The sequence below is a fragment of the Colletes latitarsis genome, chromosome 2 (genome assembly GCF_051014445.1).
Source record: "Colletes latitarsis isolate SP2378_abdomen chromosome 2, iyColLati1, whole genome shotgun sequence".
NCBI lineage: Eukaryota > Metazoa > Arthropoda > Insecta > Hymenoptera > Colletidae > Colletes > Colletes latitarsis.
Genome location: NC_135135.1, coordinates 13,665,848 through 13,687,585, shown reverse-complemented (window position 1 = coordinate 13,687,585; position 21,738 = coordinate 13,665,848). Strand labels below are relative to the sequence as shown.

The 21,738-nt window shown below is 35.5% G+C and overlaps 3 protein-coding genes across 7 annotated transcripts in view; 1 reads left to right on the top strand and 2 right to left on the bottom strand.

Moving 5' to 3' along the window:
* Positions 1-7,161: 7,161 nt before the first annotated feature.
* Positions 7,162-14,707, bottom strand: Cenb1a (Centaurin beta 1A). Its single transcript, XM_076783804.1, has 12 exons — positions 14,471-14,707; positions 14,242-14,299; positions 14,024-14,082; positions 12,844-13,017; positions 11,824-12,468; positions 11,532-11,711; positions 11,357-11,463; positions 11,090-11,273; positions 10,115-11,006; positions 9,943-10,042; positions 9,741-9,861; positions 7,162-9,669 (listed from the first exon to the last, which is right to left on the bottom strand). Exons 1-12 carry the CDS (start codon positions 14,521-14,523, stop codon positions 9,501-9,503), a joined length of 2,742 nt encoding a protein of 913 aa, XP_076639919.1. The 5' UTR covers positions 14,524-14,707; the 3' UTR covers positions 7,162-9,500.
* On the top strand, positions 14,369-19,552 carry Csn7 (COP9 signalosome subunit 7). Of its 3 annotated transcripts, none has more exons than XM_076783829.1 (4): positions 14,369-14,453; positions 15,309-15,963; positions 16,043-16,220; positions 19,479-19,552. In XM_076783829.1, exons 2-4 carry the CDS (start codon positions 15,316-15,318, stop codon positions 19,535-19,537), a joined length of 885 nt encoding a protein of 294 aa, XP_076639944.1. In that variant the 5' UTR covers positions 14,369-14,453; positions 15,309-15,315; the 3' UTR covers positions 19,538-19,552. The 3 variants fall into 3 exon arrangements, with proteins under 3 accessions (XP_076639944.1, XP_076639943.1, XP_076639945.1); XM_076783828.1 differs by lacking the exon at positions 14,369-14,453 and adding an exon at positions 14,795-15,036; XM_076783830.1 differs by lacking the exons at positions 14,369-14,453; positions 19,479-19,552 and adding exons at positions 14,797-15,036; positions 18,119-18,316.
* Positions 18,930-21,738, bottom strand: part of Glurb (metabotropic glutamate receptor B) — a 357,471-nt gene continuing 354,662 nt past the window's right edge. For all 3 annotated transcript variants that reach the window (XM_076783796.1, XM_076783795.1, XM_076783797.1), the window contains one exon: positions 18,930-21,281. In XM_076783796.1, coding sequence (XP_076639911.1) covers positions 21,049-21,281 — 233 coding nt within the window. In that variant the 3' untranslated portion in view covers positions 18,930-21,048. The remainder of the gene's footprint in view (positions 21,282-21,738) is intronic.

Below are 21,738 nucleotides of genomic sequence, written 5' to 3'. Positions count from 1 at the left end.
TCGACTATCGTTCGCCTACTCTATTACGTCGTTTCAATTAAACGTCAATCGTCTGGACGAGCGAAGAATTTGTTTATCGAACCGACCACACATGACACACATGTAGCTGCGCAGAAGGCGCCGAAAACGTCATGCTGATCCAATCAATGGATCGTCGTTAATAGGCTACCAATAATGTCGTATTATCGTTTTATTTTTCTCGCAGAGTCGGCCACGGATCGAGACCCCGTCGATCTTTTTTTTTCTCGAATTCGTTTTGCACGCGCCGCGACGTAAAACGATGCTATCGTGATTATGAATGGATCTGCAAATCGTGTCACGCGCAGTTTGTTATCAACTTCGCTGGAAGTAATCTAATTTTGCGCCAGCGATGCGGAATATTCTTAACGCATTGTCTAGGTCAGAAATCGTGCAATTCATCTCAAGTACTGACCTATTTGCTTACACGTATTCGCGAATTGCCTCGCGATACTGTATTCTTTCGATACGGGCGTCCGATAAAATTCCAACGTGGATCTATTCTGCAATAAATTTGTCATTTGCCATGAGTTTAAGTCGTAGTGTTTGAAAATACATCGTATAACCTCACGCGTATGGAATATTAGATTTTTTGAACCTGGATTAGCCAACGTATCTTGAAAATTCAATTTTTTCAATCGGAATCAGTTTCTATCATTTTTATGCTCCGATAATTCTTCGCAAGTCGAGCTACTATTCTACTAAAATGTTTGTATATAATATTAGATAATTTCTTGTTTTTCCTTAATAGAAGGTTAACAGGTCAATCTTATGTCAATTTCTTGGGTAATCGATTGCACGTACGTCGCATGTGATTTATTCGTGACCGAATCGCATCGTTTTCATTCTATAAATGTAAACGAAATTAATTTAAAAAATATTCCGAATTATTTTCTTTGCTTAAGTGGAACGGAAAGATGGAAATCCGTAGGAATTCGCGCGTGACCGTATTCGATGAATGTGAAACATTTCGTCGATCCGATCGGGAAGATCGAAATCATACGTAGGAGCACTTGACGTATCGTTTTGCATGCATGTCGCGCAATAAATCGTTCTAGAAAGCTTTACCGCGACTTCCCACGCCGGTTGCTTCTGATCAACCAAATTGCGGTTGTAAACGCGCAATAAAGCAATGTGCTACGTATCGATTGATCGCTGGAAATTGGAGCGAAACCGCAACACAGGTGCTCGATGATCCATCGATCTGATGCTCGCGATATCGATTTTCAGTATCAAGAAGAAACGGACGTAACTCGGCCACGCGAGGTTCAACTATGCATCGATGATGCATTTTACCGTTAAAAAGAGGCAATTTACTACGTCGAATTCCTCGCGACTCAAGATACTCGTGTAACAGAGTTTACATCCAGAATGCGATTTCTGCTTAGATTACCTCTCGTTCCATATCGTCCGTTTTACGCGAATATTTATGCAACATTCAGGAGATTACTTTCCACGTTTGCCCCGAGTAAAGCGTAGATCCTTTCAAAGTTTCCGCGGCGAGTTTGCAGAATGATCGTCTTTGATTTCCAGCTTTTACAAGGTAAATAACTCGAATCGACGATCCATTGTTCCCCCTACGAAATTGTTCGAGCACGTTCAAGCGAAGAGTCGCGGTTCCAGCTAGCTGTTCACGCTCGCGATTCGCATCATCGCTGCAAGGCAGATTCGATCTAGCAATTTTGCGCTCCCGAGCCGTTAACCCAATAGCTATCGATTGATCCTTATTAAAGTCATTCGCGGTGATCTCAGCATAGCGAGCATTCCACGTGTAAAGAACATCTGTTGCCAATCTGTTCGATGTCGGTCGTACGTCACGCGTTAATGCGAAACCGTCGATCGTGTACGGTCACCAATTTATTAGAAACAAATTAGCCAAACGGAACAACAGACGCGCCCGGTCGTATCAGTCCAAATCATTTTCTTCGCTCGCAGGAATCGTTGATCTCGGATAGAACTCTCGTCGTGTCGTTGACATTTCAGAACAACAGGTTCAGACATCTGGATCCGGAGTCAACTGCATCGGTTTCGATGATCATTTCTTCCGAGTAAACGAATCTTAATGGTTTCCTACGAACGTGGTTGATTAATTTTATCCGGTTGGTCCATTAGTTCGTTTATATTTTTTAGAAATTTCTAACAGGATAATACGTCCCATAGAATTTTTATTAAAATATTGACTTTTTTCTAAATCATCGTATAATTGTTAAACTTACGAATTTCTTTTATTTCTTCACGAATGCTTTGTCGGATCTATAAGATACTATCGAGCTCTAGTATTTCAGGATCATTTTTTCTTTAATACTACCGAGATATAGGGGGTGATTTCGACCGAATGGGAATTAATTCACAATCCAACAAGTACAACTAGGAGTTAGTAAATACGTATCGTTTGTATTTTCGTAGATGTTCGCGCAACACGAGTAATAATTGATTCGCTAGAGATCTAATAAAGCGGTATCGGAGGATTCGCATAACAGGTGAATCGAGCGCGGTCATCGGCGTGGATGTATCGTAATCACTGTCGCACGTTCGTCCCCTCGATTTCTGAGAAACCTGGCCTAAATTCGAGAGGCCCTAAAAACGCCTAAAAATAGTTTCATAAGACGGTTGCGTCCGGGGACTCTGGATGTTGTAAATCTGTTCGCTTCTTCCCTTTCTCCTCGGTAATTCTCTTTCGCGGCGCTTCTAACGAGAATCGAATTTATTCGTGGGGTAAGCATCGAACACCGTCCCCTTTCCAGCGGGGGTTTTTTTTTTTAATTTCTTCTTTTTTGCGTTTCTTCATCCGGGGCTCTATCGTCGCCGATGGACGACGCAACCGACGGGAAACAAGCGAAGCGTGCCGTATCCAAAGGGAGGGATAAGGGGTGGGAGGATCAGAATTTCGTAAGCCAGGCAGACGTTGTGATTAGTAGGGTGAGTAAGCGATACTAATTTCGTCGATCGACCAGACGTCGGACTTTACGGTTCATTCTAACCTTCTACGCAGCCGTTCCATTCGGCAGACGGATATCTACGCACTTGGCGTTATATCGAGAACGCGAAGTGTCCACGTGTATAAATACATATTTTCACGCCCACCTTGACGGATATTTCGCTCTTCGAATCGTCGCGGAGACGAGGTATTCCACGATTTCTAGACTAGAACGCGATCCTTCGATCACGCAGACCGCCGCGTCCTTTCGACGCTCATTGTTCGAACCAGGGAAACAATATAAGTATATTCATATATAATATCGAAAAATATTCACACTCTCGTCGTAGAACTCGAGGATCGATTTTCGTTATTACCAACTCTGTTATCCCATTCTAGTATACGATGAACTAAACGTGGAAACGTTTCAGAATACAATGTTTCCATCGTCAAATAGTAGTAACGATTGGTGGTAATTATTTTGCTTTCAGTATGAGAGACTGGTAATGTCATTACGATAAGAAAATAGTATCGATTTTAGGTCTCTACTTAGTCGGGGTGTAAGTCACTTCGAATACTTTATGCATTATATTTGTGCTGTTCGACGTAATTGGAAAATCAACCCGTTCAGACGACTATTTCTCAGCTCGATGTTCAACAGTTTAAATGGTCCATGCGGAAATTAAACATTTAGCAACAATGTTACTATATCGAGTACACAGTGTCGTTTCATTTTTGGCATTTGAATCGAATTATTCAGACACCAACTTCCTAATAATTTTGTAATCAAAAGCATTCTTTAAAATGTACTCCAATCGATGTCTAATCGTCTAATCTCGTAATTTCAAATTTTGCTAACGCGCTTCGTAGCTCTCTTAGGTTCATAATTTATTGTTTTAAGGACGTTTTAAAAACGATCCCTTCGATTGTTTCGAGCAGAATAATTTTTACCTTCGAAATATTAGTTTAAATTAAAAATTATATAAAATTCTACATAATAATTCGAATGTCTTTAGATATTCTTGACGTTTCTAATATTATTCTAATTTTCCCAACCGCGATCCATCATTTTGTTTCCTACCAAAAATTCTATCGTTAAAAATCATCCCTGCAAAGTAGTTTGAATGTTTTTAGACATTCTCCAAGTTTCCAATATTACCCTAATCTTTTTTTTTAAGAGAGCATTCTGTTTAACATTCATCAAGTCCCGATAGACGTTTTTGTACAGGGGTCAGGCAGTCTCGTTTCTTATTTTCGGTTTCGGGTGGCTAGTAAGCCAAAACCGATACCGAAATAAAAGGAGAAAAGAGATTCGTGTTCGTGGCCTATAGCCAATCGCAATTGTGGTCGCGCTAGAACTTTTTGCAAGAGCCTTGATTTACGATGCGACTGCGAGTCCAAAAGGTCCCGCGGCCTTACTGACGCAATAATTCATATTTACTTTCGGCGTCGTAAAAAATAAATTGCAGCGCGACGACCGCTGGTCGCTTCCACGAACGGGTTAAATCACGACGATGCTTAAAATCATGGTTATCAATGCGTAATCGTGCATGCTTAAACGATTGCACGGTTCGTTTCAGTCGAATAATATTTTTACGATTTTTAACCCATTAATTCTTGGCCTTCTCGTGTTTTACGAGCTTGTCGTTTTTTTTTAAGAAAAAAATTCGTTTCGTTTCACGCGTGTGCTTCGAGGGAACTCAATCTCCTTGCAGAAATTAATAATTTTATTTACGAGTTAACTGTTGAAGAAACCACGCTTCGTTCTCGTACGAATTTCGTTCCTGTCTCCGTCAGCGTTTCAACGTTTCTAAACTGAGAACACGTTTGTTTACAAGCACCGTTTCACGGATAATGATGCTGCACGGTTCGTAAGGTTCTCGCCTATATTTATAGGATAAATGAACTCTTGGCAGCGTATCGCGGTATTCTTATAGAAATTTTCGTCCACCGTGGTGTCAAAAAGTGGGATTGTGCTGTTTCGGAACCGATGACCTCGGTTGCTTTCATTACAATTATTCGAAACCGTCGCGTGCGTCTCTTCCCAATTTCTAATCCGACGAGGAACCACAGGAGCTGTGTGTTTCGAAGCTACGAATCGTGGAAAGGCAGCAGTCGAATAATTAACGTTCAAGTCGCTGCTTGTTCGTATCTGTCAGTAGAATTAACGCAGCTGTGCGTGGAATGGCATATGCAACCTCGAGGCCGTAATCGTTCGAAATAGGAGCTGTTCTAGGCGTCGTAGACTGCCTGCCGCCGTGGATGCAGATAGATTGAATCATATATTATAAGCGAACTCTTTGAACGTGAATCGGACCGTGAATTAACTCGTAATGAGGGTTTCAACGCGCTCTTCGTTCGTCGACGGTGAATGGTCGCGGGATAGTTCTTTTTGTTTTATACTTTGAAGACGCTGCGCGAGCCAAGAGGTCGTCAGGCAGCAGAGGTAAATTCGGATATGAATTTTCGCGCGTGTACAAAGGACGGATGGAATTTTCTGCCGTACGTCGCGAGAACTTGATAATTGATCGCATCGTTGAACCACGCGTCGATAATAAAACACGTGCGGGATGCAACAGTGTCCCGATGCAAGTGATCGACGCTCGAATCCCTGATAAACAACGCTGTTATCAGGGAACGAGAAGGGTTGGCTCGACCAATCAAACCGCGCTCGTTCTTATCACTGCCACCTGTCTCGAGCCAATCCACGATCGATGATCGACGTCCAACGAGATTTTTCACGTTTTCCAGCCAATGATCGAACTGCAATGGCTGACCGTAGTTTTTCTTTCGATCTTGCATTATACGCCTGGGCGACCGATGTGCAAAAAGAACTATTGCGTTCTTGGCTCTGGGAGGATCTAGAAACGCGCGGACGTGTTCGTTTTATCCAGGGTATTTCGCACACGAACGTTTTCGTGTGTTCGATCTGGTTTCCGAGTCACTCGTTATACGGAAAGAACTCGTCGGTACAGTTTTTCAGAAAATTATATCATCGTAACAATTAGGTGTACTACTTAGTTTCCATCTATCAACGAAGCACTAAAAATACCTGTAAGTCGTAAGATACTTTTATAGGATGCTTGCGTAAACTTTTTTTTAACACTGTTTCTACCGCGGTTTTATACACACTTATTTTGACCAAAATGGTGTTTCTTGACTGCAAATAACCGTGGAAATAATTGCGAATAGAAGTACTCAGTGTGGGAATAAGATACTGTTAAATTAATTTAACCATTATTATAGAAAAAGTTAAAAACTCAATCGAGGAAAAATGATCAAACTTGGAAAGCAATTTCAAGTTAAAATTTTAAAAGTTGTCTTTCGATATACAAATAGTGTTAATTTTTGTATAGTAAATAAGTAGAAATAGTATCAATTAGATTTATACAGTACATACACTTTCAAAGTTATTATAGTCATATTTCATGAAAGTTAAGAGAAGTAATTAATTTCTAATGGATAATTGCGTTACACTATACAACCAACCCCTCCAAAATGATGGATTTCATATTGGTGTTTGACTTTTAAAAAAAAAAGAAAAATGACTATAAGTATGTTACGTCACGATTACTTAAAATTCCATATTTTTAATAACAAAGAACGTTTCTTCGAATATCTATCAAACGGATGTGAGAAAATTAAAAAGAACGCTGATCGTTCCAGCGTTAAAAAAGTTTCTTCCACGTTCGTATCTTCTACATTCGTAGAAGGGTCGATCTCGTAAACAAATACTAGTAACGAAAAGTGGAACATTCTTGTGGAAGATAGAAAAATCCGTGATAAATTAGTTTCTACGCTCGTACACGGATACACATGGATGTATGTATGTACTGATAACTGCAGCGATAGGGTATTGACCCGTTTGGATTAATTTACGCAACCTAACACGAGCAACGCGTAAATTGTGCGCATGTGATGCATATTCGTTTCTTTAGATAAGTGGGATTTATCGATCTACAGTTCATGAATTGCGTCGTATTTCAATCATTTTCATAACAAATAATTTGTTGCGCAAGTTTCTCAACCTGCGCTTTCCAAATTGCTTCTATCGTTATCGAACAGTTCGAAGAATGTCAGGTTGCAATTTAGCTTTCTATTTCTTACACGTATCTTCAAAATCATTTTCTAAAATTTCTATTATTTAAAATCGTACATTATTGTATTAAATGTGGAAGTATAGGTTCAGGAAGGGAAGGATATTAAAAGAACGTGTATTACTTGTATAATCAATGCTTTATGACGTGAAGTTTGTGTACAGTATGGTACATTAATTAATTCGTTCACATTTTCATTGCAATGACGTGTAACAGTGAAACAATGGTATTATTTTCTCAACTTATGTATAGATGTTTGTAGAATATCATAACAACGATTTCACATTAGGCAGTACTGGCGGTGTTCTCGTTTAGAAACAATCGATAACGTTATAATATAAAAAATACTGCTTATCGAATCGAACAATCGTAGCATGAAATAAAATTTAGAATAACATTATAATGTAGTTCTTCGATAGTAAAAAAGACAGTTTTCAATTTCGGAAGACAATTTTCGTCCGTACAATAAAAGATTCGATTGTGTACATTTTGTTGTTTTCCTTCTGTCGATTATGCATATCAAACATATACAAAAATATAAGTACAAAATACAAAGTACTAATACGTGGTATCAATTCTCTATTCGAATGAAATTTTCGACATACACGACCACACAGTCTTGAAAACATGAAATTACCAAATACCAAGATTCTTTTAAAGTTAATTCGCGTTGTAAAGTGTGCGAATGTAAATGAAAATTCTATAACATTGTACATATTAAAGTAAACTGGAAAACAGTTTGTTGCTAATTAATTGTGCAACAATGAGTATCTAATTTTAATTATAAGTATGTTTACATACAGCGCCATCGTATTAATTATTAAACAGATTCTTATAAAATCGAATACCAGATTCGAAAAAAAATCTATGGTAATATATCAAATAAAAAAATATATCAAATTTGAAAATCATGTCATGTTTTTCATAAAAATTTTGTTCGTCCAAATTCAAACGAATTCAAACAATGATCCGGGTTTGTTCTTTGAATTATAACTATCAATAAAGCCTCTACACGAATAATATTCATGAAAAATATTCGTAACAATGATTAATATTTTTTTTCACATCTAAATTTTTTTTTCCGCTATGTATTGCAGACTAAAAATCATGCATTAACCTATGAATGTTTCACAAATACTGTTTAATGCAAATGTATATAGTACTAAAATAGACGTAAATGAAGCAGAACTTATTCGTTGTACAAATCGTGAAAAGAAAATTGAATCATAATTTAAATACGATGTAGAAAAGTTCATTCAAATTTGTCACAAAAAATTGTAAATACGAAAATTCTTACATTTTTCGTTAAATTATGCCTTTGCGATATTAATTCTACATAATTCGTGGAAATAAAATATTTGTTCAAGTATAACGTCAAATAGTCGTCAAATCTACAAGTTTTATGTACAAACGGTTAATTTTTGGCAACAAATTCGTTACGTGACTTATATTAATCAGTAACTATATGGAATCATCTTTAGTCTATTTTGGTAATTCAATAGATGCAGTATACAGCTACTTATAAATACAACTTCTAGACGAACTACATAATTCTATGTATCAATAATGTCATAGTTCAATTAATTTGATATTAATATATAATATCAGATTACTACAATTAAACAAACATAAACAATTACTTTAGTGCCAGTTGCATATACTTTACTGGTAGTATTAAGTATATAAAAACAGATATACGTATAAAATTGTTTGTTCCAAAGATACCTCAGAAGGTCATATCATATTGAAAACATGTCGGCTAATAGTAGAACTTTTCATACAACAGAGTTAAAACTATTTTGTCACGGTTTTCATATCACATAAATGATATACAAATATCTACTAATAATAGTTTACACTTTTCCGTACATGTTTGCAGAAATTTTCAAATTTCAAACTGTATTTGTGTTATATTCTTGTAAATTTTGTAACTTTAGGCTTCTTTTTTTAAATTATACGATCACGCTTTAAAAAATATCGGAAGAAGTGTTTGATTTAAATATGAAATTACTTTCATTTTTTTTCCTGTAAATTGAAGAGGAAAACGGGAAAGAAGGCACACAAAAACACTTGCTGTCTTAACATTCTATCATTGGATAGCATAATTTCATGCGTAAGCAAAATATAACATATACTTATTTCTCATTTTGGCAAATAATGCGAAAGTCTCTTGGTTTTCAAAAATACAAGTACAAAAGAGATACTAGCAAAATTTAAATAATTTCCGTTGTTCGAAGATCAAAGAGTAAAGAGAGACGCAATTTTTTTAAACATTTCTTTGTCTTCTTTCAATGATACGATATAACTTTAGGAGTCGATTCTGCATACTTACCTTGTTATTCGTAATCAACCTTATTACCCTGCAAGGAACTGAAAGACGACATTTTCGATGTATTCTTCACCTTCTTTTCTTTACATTGTAGCATGCTTTTTACATTTTGCAAATAAGATTTGCACATCCTTAAAACTCATTCGGGTGGTTGTGACGCATTACTACTTTCATTTCGTCGTTGCAACCGTTCTGGATGAGAGCAAGCTAATTGGCTAAAATCACGTACAACATCGTTAAAGGTTTCATCACCGCTAATTCCGATTTCTGAGTCTTTCATTTCCTCGTTTAAAAGGCCAAGTCGTAATCTGGAACGGTAATCAATTTAATAAAGCAAAAAACTCACAATAAGATGAAGATACACGTATCTTAATCTTACAGAGTTACAATATCTGCGTTAGCTTCTTTTACGGCTATGGATAAGGGTTTTATACCACTCTCGTCTTTAATATGCTGATCAGCACGATGCTTCAGAAGCAAGCACACTTGGGCAGTGTGGCCTAAAAGTTAAATCGAAGGAACGAGTTTACAATAAAACTCACAATGAAATAGATATTCTTGCAGCGATAGATAATTCGTACCTAATTCCGTGGCTAAATACAATGGTGTTTTTCCATCAGCATCCTGGCAATTGATGCGTGCCCCGTTTAAGATGAGATATTCACACGACATTACGGAACCCTTTGTTTGAATAAACAAGCAAATATTTAAAAAGCTAAACGATACGTTTTAATTTTAATTTGTATTACTTACGCTTATAATCGCTTGGTGTAAAGCATTGCGACCTCTGTCATTAACATTTGACCATGACTTGTCAGCACCAGCCGCTAAAGCTGCACACATCACGGGAAGGTTGTGCGCCGCAGCAGCTTTATAAAGTAACATCTCAGGATGCAAATTCTCAATATCTTCCTCGTCTGTGAATTCTTCATCTTCACCGGCAGTCGAGTCTTGATCCGAGCTTAATTCTAAACTGTTATCGATTGTTGGCTTTGGTAAATCGCATCCAAACATTAATACGTCCGATTCTACCTTTTCTGTACACTGATTCTCGGCTCCGATATCCTTATTTTCTACATCTTTAACATCACAAATCTCTGCGTTTAAGGACACTTCACTTTTCAGTGGTAAATTATTCTCAGAGTTACTCGTGGATATTGTATTGTCTTTTATATCAGGAATATAGGGTTTACGTTCGTTTTCGATATTCGACTCCGTATTGGTAATAGTGGTTTTGGGATTACTTTCTTGTACATCGCTACGAGATCGTGTTAATATCTTCCCGTATAGGGTAGAATCATTTTTTAGATCTAGATTCGAGCTATCATCGGAACTTAAGGAACTTCTTTCCATTTTTTTCACCTTGTCGACAGAACTTAAACTTTCGATCGACGTGTGTTTACTGTCATCGGAACTATTAGAATGGTGACCTTCTGTTACGGAAGATAGTGTTGTTGTTTTGTTACGATTATTACTATCAATCTTGTCACAGCTTCGTGGTCTACGGCGTAATTTACGGACACTCCATTTACGGAAATGCATTTTATCGCGACTCGTATGCTGTCCAGATGTAATAATGTTACTCAAGGGTCTTACAAATTTATGATCTACGTATTTTGCTCTTATCCAAGCTTCGCGTATATTACTGTTAAATAAGTAAGTTCAACAAAATATTTGATCGTGTATCTATATTAATTAGTATTTCATTTATTCTCTTTTGTTACATACCCATTGCATTTTGGTGTAGCTCTAACCATACTGGAAGGAACAGGCAAAGCCTCATAAACATTATTTACTACAGTATTTCCAAGCTCTGCCATTACTTTTAATATTTCTGGTTCCCAGTCATCCAATGTAAGAGAACGAACTTTGCTATAGTGAACACCTAAGCTTCTATGCACTCCAGAACATTCTAAATAAAAAAAAAGACGCGCGTTTTTTTTTGCGAAAATTTTTAACAATTTTCTCTTACAATATTACGAACAGATGACTAACCTATGCAAAGTGTAATTCCTAAGTTGATACTGGCCCACCTTGGATTAGCACCACCACAATCACAACAAGTATCATTTCCAGAAATCTTTAGGATTTGTTCCCAGACCCTGTGACCAAGAATTATCAATTAATCTTCTTTCTTTCTTAGTTAATGCAACATAAATATTTTTTTCACCTTGATTTAGGCTTTGACTGTTGTCTGCTTGAACCTCTAATATTTTGTGATTGTGATTCCCGTATACTAACAATAGTACCAGCACCCATACCTCTTTGTATAGCAGCACCAATTGCTTGCTGCATAGCAGTTACCCACCCTAAATAAGCTTCTTCACTATCAGCTTGTAATATGTGACTCCTGTAAATTATGCAATACATGTATCAAAATACATACCATTATGGTTGATTCTTTTTGATACATACATTCATATTTACGTTCTATTTACAATTTCATAGTATTGTTTACTCACTTTGTAGGACTCAATACTTCAAAACAATTCCTTCTATCACAGTCAACCACTGGTTTTACAGTACAAAGGCGAAGATCTTCCTCCATAATTGTATAATCATTATCACCAGTTCTTTTTCTGTATACCAGTTGATGGTCTTTTAAACAAAACCATCTTCTGTTCCATGTTTTAAACGCATTACTAGTTCGTTTAAAAAGATAGCCTTCCATTTTCGGATTGCCAGGCATTGGGAAAGGTATTAAGTCTCTGTTTGTAACATAAATATGCCGATTTTCCATTTCCTTTTCAAGTTTAACAGAGTCAGCTCTCATTTTAATTAAATTTTCACCAAGATCTTTTAAAAATGGTTCTAAATCTTGTGCAAGATCGCTTCCTTGATGATAGAATGTAATACACGCATGCATGTAATTAAGTAATGTGCCCAATATCTCATGTCTTTTACGTGCCTGTATCATTGTCAATGAATGAATATAATCCAAAGCAGTGTGTCGAAAACATGATCGAGTAGCGGATAGAATATTGGAAGCTTCCTCATATTCTGTAGGCCTGGACTTTGGAATTTGTGAATTTCTGTTTAAAGCTATGTCCAAGTCAGCAGAAATTTTTTCAAAGTAATGACGAGATTCTTTTACTGTTTTGATATCACTGTTAAAACATTGGTGATATTAAATACATATATGTATATATGTTGTTAAATAATAAAACATGTAGTATAATTACATGCAATGCTATATACAGGTATCCCTCGAATTATGCGGTACTCGAGTTACGCGGGAAAAAATTGCGGCAATGCTCGAGTTACGCGGTTTTGGAGCAATTTTATTTAAAAAGAAAATATACATATATGTAATTATAGATGAATGTTTTTAAATAAAAAAAGATAATAGGTATTTCACAATAGTTTGTATATATTTCAGAATATTTCAGAGACTAATTTTGAGTTTAGACTCAACTTACGCGGAACCAATAAACCGCGTAACTCGAGGGATACCTGTAATTAATGCATTTCATTGATCTTACCTTTTAATGAAGGAATTAAGATCTTTAACTACTGTCCTAGATGCTTGATCTAGCAAGATAGTATGAAATTTGTTCATTTCTTGCAAAGCATGAATTAATTTGTTTAGAAAAGCCATTATCTCTGAGTCATTGTTAAAGTATAGAGATAACTCCCAAAGACTATTGGTAAATTGGCTAGAGGAAAGAGTATTTATCTAGTTTTTAATCTTATTTAAATATAAGTGAATAAATAATTATATATTATACAGGGTGTTCGGTAACTGGTGATACAAACGAAAAGGGGGTGATTCTACATGAAAAAATAAGTCCAAAATATAGAATAACAATTTTTCATGTGAGGCTTTCTTTCCGAGAAAATCGATTTTGAATTTTCGTCGGGTAAGCGTACACTTAATCATGTCTCGTTACAGCGGATCTCACTATAGATGATTATTTCGATGGATATTATTGCAGTTTAAGTTTAAGTTTAAGTTAATAAACAATTCCGTGAGACTGGAAGTGTTTATCAACATAAACTACAATCGAGACAATAATCTACAGCGAGATACGTTATAATAAGACATGATCAAGTACACGCGTACCCGGCGAAAATTCAAAGTCGATTTTCTCGAAAACAAAGCCTCACATGAAAAACTTTTATTCTATATTTTAGTCTTATTTTTTCATGTAGAATCACCCCTATCTTTTGTATATAATGTAATGTTTTTTGTATATAAATTAAGCATCAACGTATTTACAGATTAATTTGTTACATAAATTTGAAAGTATAAGTTTAAAAATAATACTTATGTTTTGTAGTTTATATGTAATATAAGCATTTAAAAAACAATTAATGATTTCTGAGTAATAAGAACATCAAGTATATACATATATCAGTTTCATTGTGTCAAGCTGGGTACCATAAGTATGAGTCATTCCTAACAGAGCTGCAATTCATACATTTCCTGATTCCTCTCTACTGCATGGAATCTCCCTCCTTTTTCTTATGAGGTACAATCCACTTGTAATAATTAATATTCTTTTCACTTATATATTTCATTGAGTCAACTAAATATTTCTATATGTTTCTTAACCATTACTCTCAATCATGATATAATGCAATTGTCAATTTTTTGTATTCAACAAAACATATATGCTTATAATTAAATATATGTAGAGTATATTATGTTTTATGTCATACCTTTGCTGTCCAATGAACAGTTTTCCAGTGTCAATCATTTGGCCACAATTTTTTAACACCTGTGACAAAATGATTAACGTATTTTAATATGTAAATAATATAAACAAATCATCTTAAGTTTCTTTGTGTAAATTAAAGGAATTATAAATATTTAACAAATTAAACTTCATGTTTATAATCCATTACAGAATAATGATATAATTTGTTTATAGCAATACCTTGTCTAACTTTTGTTCGAGGAGATCAACATTTGCTTCCACTTTCTCGATGCATAGTCTACGGGGAAAAAAAGAAGTGGTAGGCGTTTGTAAGTTTTTTTTCGACGCCAGACTCATAATCAACGCAAACACATACAACGGCTTAGTCATAGTCGTGCGAGCATCGTGCGACGGAATAGCAGAAAAACTAAACAGCAGATTAGAGAGCATAAGTATAACCAATTCTTACCGAAAGTTTGGCGTGTCTCGCAAACATTCTTCAAATTCGATTAAAGGCTTCATTTTGTACTATCCGTTACGCGGAATTTTCAAGCGCAGTATCGTCCGACGAACTGCAATCTTGAAATTTTTCCGTTCACTATTTCTCATCAAACGGCACGATCATTTGGAAAGACTATTAACATAAACCGTTCACATTTACGGAGAACAACACGCATTCCCCTCTCTTCTGTCAAACGTACAGAACACACTGAAGTTATTCACGATTCGACACGATGTCCCCAGTGCCGGCAACATTTGCACGACGATGGACGTGCGGGAACTTCACAAAGAACTTATTGATTGTCGCTAAATAATATTTCGGTCTGAGTGTTTCTTTGAACGATGCTTTCGTGCGATGTTGTATTGTAAATTTCTGTTGCGTTCGTCGATTTTGTAAATCTGTAAATTAGCCCCTTGTGATAGTTCTGGTTTTCTTTCGTGGTAGAACTTACGCCGTTGTATTTACATACCTGTGCGTATCCGAAGGCACATTCGGTAGAAAAAGCTATTTGGTATTTGTAAACATCGAACAAAGTAAGTTTCACTTACATAATAGTAAATTTGTGCATCGACTGCTTTTCCTAATTATTAGATATTTGTTTGACGTTCGATATTTACGTTCATTTGAAGAGCATATAACCGGATGGTCGTTTCCTAACCTTTCTGATGGTCGTTCGATTTATTTTTATACTCGAATAAATTATTTCGCAAACATTATATTTTCTGTTCATTGTGTACTCCTTCGCTTTCTCATTAGATAGTATCAGGAAATAGGTTCTTTTTACCAGTTAATGTCTCATTGATAGGTTCAAAATGACTGGTGGAACTACCACTGAAAAGTCAGCTAGTAATCCTTTAGAACAGTTCATGTTGCTTGCAAAAACTGCTAAAGGTGCAGCTGCACTGGAGCTAATAAGACAAGCTGTAGAAACGCCAGGTGTTAATGTTTTTGGAGAATTATTAGATATGCCCAATATCAAAGAGCTAGAAAATGGACCTTACGTTCAATATTGGAACACATTGAACTTGTTTGCATATGGCACGTACAAAGAATATTTGGAAAATAAAGACAAAGTTTTGGAATTAACACCTACGCAAAAGAAAAAGCTTCAACATCTAACAATTGTTACATTGGCCACAAAGTCCAGATGTATACCTTATTCTATATTATTGGAGGAGCTAGATATAAAGAACGTTAGAGATTTAGAGGACTTGATAATCGAAGCCATTTATGCAGATATAATACATGGAAAATTAGATCAAAAGAATTCACAATTAGAGGTAGATTATGCTGGTTTAGGACGTGATGTTAGACCCAATGATACAGGTGTGGTAGCTGAAACATTAGCTGCTTGGGGTCAAGCTTGTGATACTGTGTTAGCATGCATCGAAGATCAAGTTACAAAAGCTAATGTTGAAAAACAGAAAGCCACTTACCACAAAGAGAGAATACAAAGAGACGTAAGTGTCCTAAGAATAGATAAAAAATATGGAACATAGTGGGATAATTTTGTGCTATGGGTCTTTGATTCCCTTTTAGATTGCTAACATAAAGAAGTTGCTTGCCGTACAAGCAGGTGGTGGTAGTGGTGTACAGGAGGCTGATATGGCAGGAGGTAGTTCAGGGACAGGGGGAAGCGAATCTGGTAGAGAAGCATTATCAGTTCCTCCAGATCCAAAGAAGAAACAACAAAAGGTCAAAGGTAGTAAAGGCAGTGGTAAGTTCTGGAAGACATAAATTCAGTTATCTTTAATCGTGTGAAATGTATCCCATTGACAACAGGATTGTAATATTCTTGTAATTTGCATTTGCCAATATTCAAAATTCGTACAATTCTATGTTAATATAAAATGCGACGAATGATGGCTAACGTGACCGAGGAGCATTATTACGAATGAGGAGTATTTTTTTGCCATGCTTTGGCATATCATACAAATTCTAAAGAGTTCGAACGCTTTTATTTTGAGACAAGAGAATCTTGTAAATACAGTTAAAGAGCTACAGAGTTATTTATACATACATCACTGTTATCTTTGATTAATAATAATGTTTGTTTGCACGAGAATTTTGTTACTTTAAATTTACAAATTTTTCTATATGGTGTTACTTGTGTTGTGTATTTAAAATGAAACGAAAAAAAGTGGGCAAGGGTAATATATATAAACGAATTTATTAATTACATTCTATTTAAGATACATCAGGAGTTAAAGAATGCATGAAAATATTAAGATAGTTTAGAGTTATAGATGGAAAAAACGGAAATCTAGACAATGCAATTTGTGCATTATATATTTTGCCTTATGTTTCGAGCGGGTATTATTATTGGATTAAATATTTTACAATTACAACTCACGAAGTGAGATATATTTTTATTTAGAGTATTTATATTATAGAGTTGCCGTTTATTATTGTCGAACAATGTACGAATTTTTTTTAGCATGAAGTAGTAGATTTCTTATATTACGCAGCACTTTAAAACTAGTCGAGCTTACGATAATTATACCGAGACGCGTTCAAGTTTATTAAACGAATTTCGCGTAAACGCGAGCTCGTATTAAACTTGAATGCTGATTATTTATTTATTGTTAGTGTTTTAAAGTAGAACAGATGTGAAAGTGAAAACTGTACTACGAAAACAACAAACATATTGTGATTATCTTCACATCGAGACTTCAGAAATGATGAGGATTTTTCTTACGAAAAAAGAAGCAAGGAGAAAAATACTTTTATAGATAAGCTTCCGAATTTTGTAATATAGCGTGTACGAAAGTTTTCAGTCAGACCAAAGATTTTATACGTTGTGTTGTAAGGTGAAAACGACATAAGCAGGGTTCGATAATTTTATAGGCATTAAGGTCTGATAACTATTACAATGAATTGCATATATTATCATTGTGTCTGTGCCTATGTCAGTATCGTGACTGACGGTGGATCCAGTGCGATGAGTTGCTTACATGTGTTTTAAGCAGTATTGATCTTTTCTACTATTTGCGTTAACTTCGTATTATTTTCTTTGATTAAAAACGATTTATAGTTATGAGACGGTATAGTGATAAAACAATGCGTAACTAGTCGGATCGACCATTGTTAAGAAAAGGAAGGTTGTATGTTTAGGAGAATGTAACGATATACGAATGACACGTTCGTTAGTGAACAAGAATGTCAGTCGAATTTCAAAGCGTTGTAATTGCTAATGGAATAAAAAGATAATTTATTTTAGCGAGGCTTTTCTATTTCTCTGCACCCTTTAACGCCTCTCCTTTGTCGTCTGTGAATCGCGGGTCATCACAACTTGTAAACTGTATTAGGCTTATAGTTTCTCTTTTTATTTCACACTCGTTAGTATAGGATACGATAGTAACAGTTTATCGATATTAGCTCCCATTCGATATCGTCGTCGTCATCGTCATTAATAGCCAGCAATTTTACGAACGACAGTTATTGTTTTTTCTTTTTTGTGAGATAATTTCTTCGGGATTTGGGTTTAATGTTTATAGAACGTGCAACTGGGATCTACGGGATTAATGGTAGTACTTAATTTGTCGTGTTTTGTCTGTTCTAACAATCTGTATTGAGGTACAAGTCACAAATGATACGCCTAATCGGGATTTTCAGGATCCACTAATCCGGTAAAGCACCATGAACTGAGCGATGACCCAAAATGAGAAGTTCCGCTTAGGTGAGGGTTCGTGGCATATCACCAACTCGATCGGATGATTCTGTCTCTCTGTCTGTCTACGGTACTGACAAGCAGCACATCGTCTCCTCTGTAATTTTTGTACTTTTTGAGAAATAAAACACATCCTGAAACTATCTCATACTTATTGTACAAAATATGCACCTCGTGCGCGCAAAAGAAAAAAGAGAAATAAAACGATAGCCAAGCAAGGTGTTTTCCTTTTCTCCGTTCAGCAGAGTTGGTAAAAACGCGCCAAGATCGATTAATAATCCATTGTTAAATCACTTATGGTAATTCCAAAGCCTTTATTTTTCGGAAATATATTTTGTATATTAGTTAATTAAATGAGTCGTTGATTAGAAAATTAATTGTTCGATAAAGAAATACAGTGCACTTAGTAAATTCAGGCTTTGATCGTTTGTCGTTATTGCTGTGAGAATAATTTTTCAATTGAAGTTAAAAATAGTGGTAGAATAATAGTATAAAGAAACGGTATAGCGAGGGTAGCTTAATAAACTGAATTTTTTATTTTATGATTATGACTGACTGATAAACGATGAAAAGTTGTGTCACAGATGAGGTATACGAATAGATCTTATATCCAATGTATTTTTTCGGTCCATTTTTATGGGGTTTTGAAACTCCATTATTACTCACAACATTACCAACAGATTTAGAAATGAATTTCAATCAGTATGACAGTCAGACTGGGCCACGGAAGTCCGTAAGGTGAAAGGTCTACTCGTATACCTCGTCTGTGGCTGTATTTCTAATCCATTAATATCGATCAATCGATTGTTATATGGAACGAAAGGAAAACAACATTAGGGACGAATAATTTCATAATTGCTTTTATTTTTCTTTTTTTTCCTTTTTTTTTTTTGTTCGCATTAACGGATACATCGTAATACCACTTAAACTCGTGTATCTACCTTACCGTTCGTACGTATTTAAAATATGCTTATAGACCGTAACAGTTTGATCGTAATTAGTGTTCTTGACATTGTCATTGCATTGCATTTTCAGAATTTATCGCCGTGCTGCCCCGCACCTTCGTTTCGAGGTTTTACTTTAATCGAACGTTACGACTAAATTGGTTCCGTATGAACTAACAGTTTTCGTTTCGTGCCTCGCAGCTTATGCGCACCTATATGTACAATGGTACGTTTATAATATATGTACACATCCTTACTTAAACGTTCAATTCGAAAAACAGTAAAATATAGTTGTTCTCGCGTTGTCATGTCCGACGAGATATCATTTTTAAACGAACCTGTTTTGGCTGTTGATTTTCAGAGTATTTCCTGGAGTTTCACGGAATAGAACTTTACGTCGGTTCTAATACGAAAGTTTGAGGAAACATAAGATATCTACGGACCAAACGATGGATACCGGGCTCATTCGTACCCAAAGTCTGGCGAAATGCATTTTCATCGGTCCTATAAAAATCCAAAATGTTCGAGTCCATCACACACACGTATGTAAACGTAATTATTCGAAATAGTAATCGTTATGACGTCCAATACACTTATTCCTGCGCAATTATTATTATCGGAAAACAACTTCTACGGTACGGGTTAGAGTGGATATGTTTATCGCAGATTTGCATGTTTAGTCACGACACCATGGAAGGTGTTTGCAATTCCTAACGACCGTATATACATCAAGTGCTATAGAATAATTTTCCATCGTCGTACGTTCACTTTTTTTTTTTTTTTTGTCTCGTAGAGAGACCAAAGCGTTAACGTTACGTTAAAAATTAGAGCGACTAGATCTTATGAGAAAACATTCCAGCACGCAACCGTCGCGTCCTTTAATTCTACGTGTAGCAATTCCTATAGTCTGCAGAGAGGATTCGAAAAGAAGAAAAAGATTTCTATGTGTCTACGGTTCGTATAATCACATCTCAAAAATTTTCAAGTGAATCGATTAATAGTTTTGAATATTTAACTTTCGTTTCAAACTGTTTTACGTCTTACGTTTTAAATAATATTTACAGAGAATAGTTACTGTACAGAAGATTCGATAGACGATATTTTTCACGTATCGAGCAGCTATCGTTTCTTTTCTTTTTTTTTTTTACTTTGTTTTCTTTTTTTTACAAAAATTACAGTTATCGGTAGAAGATCGTCTCGTTTCGACGTAATTATTTATATTTGGCAACGATCTGGCTACGAAAGTTCCAAGTTTTTACAGAGCTACGAGTATTTACAATCAATTCAATTAACTATAAATGACTTGCGTTAATGTGCACAATGAAAATGGTCGTGTATGTACAAAAGAGATTTACGCATTTTTTATGCCGTGATTGCTACATGAAGTATGCTATGATCACAGAGAAAACCAGAGCAATTCTTAAAACGCGACTTAAAAATTAATTACATAATCGATGATTATGCGTCTGCTTAACATACAGTACAACTTTGTATATTTAGGGGTGTTATGGTCTCGTGTATTTATTCTTGCGAACCGTGAAATATTTCCCAATTTATCGTTTAATATTCGTTCGATACGTTTGACATTCTTTAGATCCAATTTTCGATAATTAAATTTTATTATCGATGCACTATACACGAGACAATTTTATCTAAATACACGATATACGCGACACACGATAGCACGATTTGCAATAATTCTTGTCACACACTTTCTCATTTGAGCTTTTTATCATCGTTCGAAGTGCAGGTTTAAGGACAATTAACATACAGTTATTTTTTTTTTCATTTAAATCGATACCTCGATGTTCAGTCGTATTTACAAAATATCGAAAGGTATTTATTCTTACGTCTCTTTAAACTATTACGGGCTTTTTCGAAATTGGTTTTAAATTCGCGGACAAAATGGCAGACTCTATGGAAGCTTTCTGCTATAAGGAAACATCAGTTTGATTGACTGGTCCGTTTCCTATCCTAGCATTGTTATTTAATTGTTTCGTTGTCGTGGTATTCTCTTTTGTCGTTGTCGTATTGTTCTCCTTCGAATCTTTGCTCGTCACGATGGCATTCGAGTCCTTATCCGAGTTGGAAGTTTGTGTCGATCGTGAAACGAACGTCGGGGGTGGTTTCACCTTTTTGTGATCCTTCACTTCTAATTCGTAATCTGAAAAGGAAAATACCGTGTAATTAGCTTTCACTGTCTTCCAGCTCATTTGAAATATTGGTACTTAGATTTAATAAAAAGAAAAATGTTAGACATTGATCTTGGCATATTCTCGAAATCGATATGCTTAAAAAAAATTTATTCCTCGTTTTCGATTTACTTTTTCGCATAGGGTTGCTCTCTATTTTGTTAAAAAACATTTCGACGAATTGAAAATCTTGAAAGAAAAAATTGGTTCTGAATAGTTCTTTTTTTTGTGCTTCGATTTAAGTGTACCTTGTATATAAAGTACACCGTCTTTTATGTAGAATTACTATTCTACATCAGCTTCAGCGGGAAACTGTTCGATGCAGATGTTTGCTCGCGGCGTTTCTACGTATATCAGGAACGTAAAATCGTCCACTTCTGTTGAGACGTTTAATTAAAAATCTCAGTTAACAGCCGCGTAAAAAGGGAG

Excerpts from the sequence above, each read along its gene's own strand:
- Cenb1a (XM_076783804.1), bottom strand. The coding sequence starts at position 14,523 with ATGAAGCCTTTAATCGAATTTGAAGAATGTTTGCGAGACACGCCAAAC. Across the intron at positions 13,018-14,023 it reads CTGTTCATTGGACAGCAAAG|CCAATTTACCAATAGTCTTT; the intron begins GTATGACATAAA and ends TCTTTCCTCTAG. Across the intron at positions 11,464-11,531 it reads CAGTCAAAGCCTAAATCAAG|GGTCTGGGAACAAATCCTAA; the intron begins GTGAAAAAAATA and ends TCTTGGTCACAG.
- Csn7 (XM_076783829.1), top strand. The coding sequence starts at position 15,316 with ATGACTGGTGGAACTACCACTGAAAAGTCAGCTAGTAATCCTTTAGAA. Across the intron at positions 15,964-16,042 it reads AAGAGAGAATACAAAGAGAC|ATTGCTAACATAAAGAAGTT; the intron begins GTAAGTGTCCTA and ends ATTCCCTTTTAG. Across the intron at positions 16,221-19,478 it reads CAAAGGTAGTAAAGGCAGTG|AGTATTTCCTGGAGTTTCAC; the intron begins GTAAGTTCTGGA and ends GTTGATTTTCAG.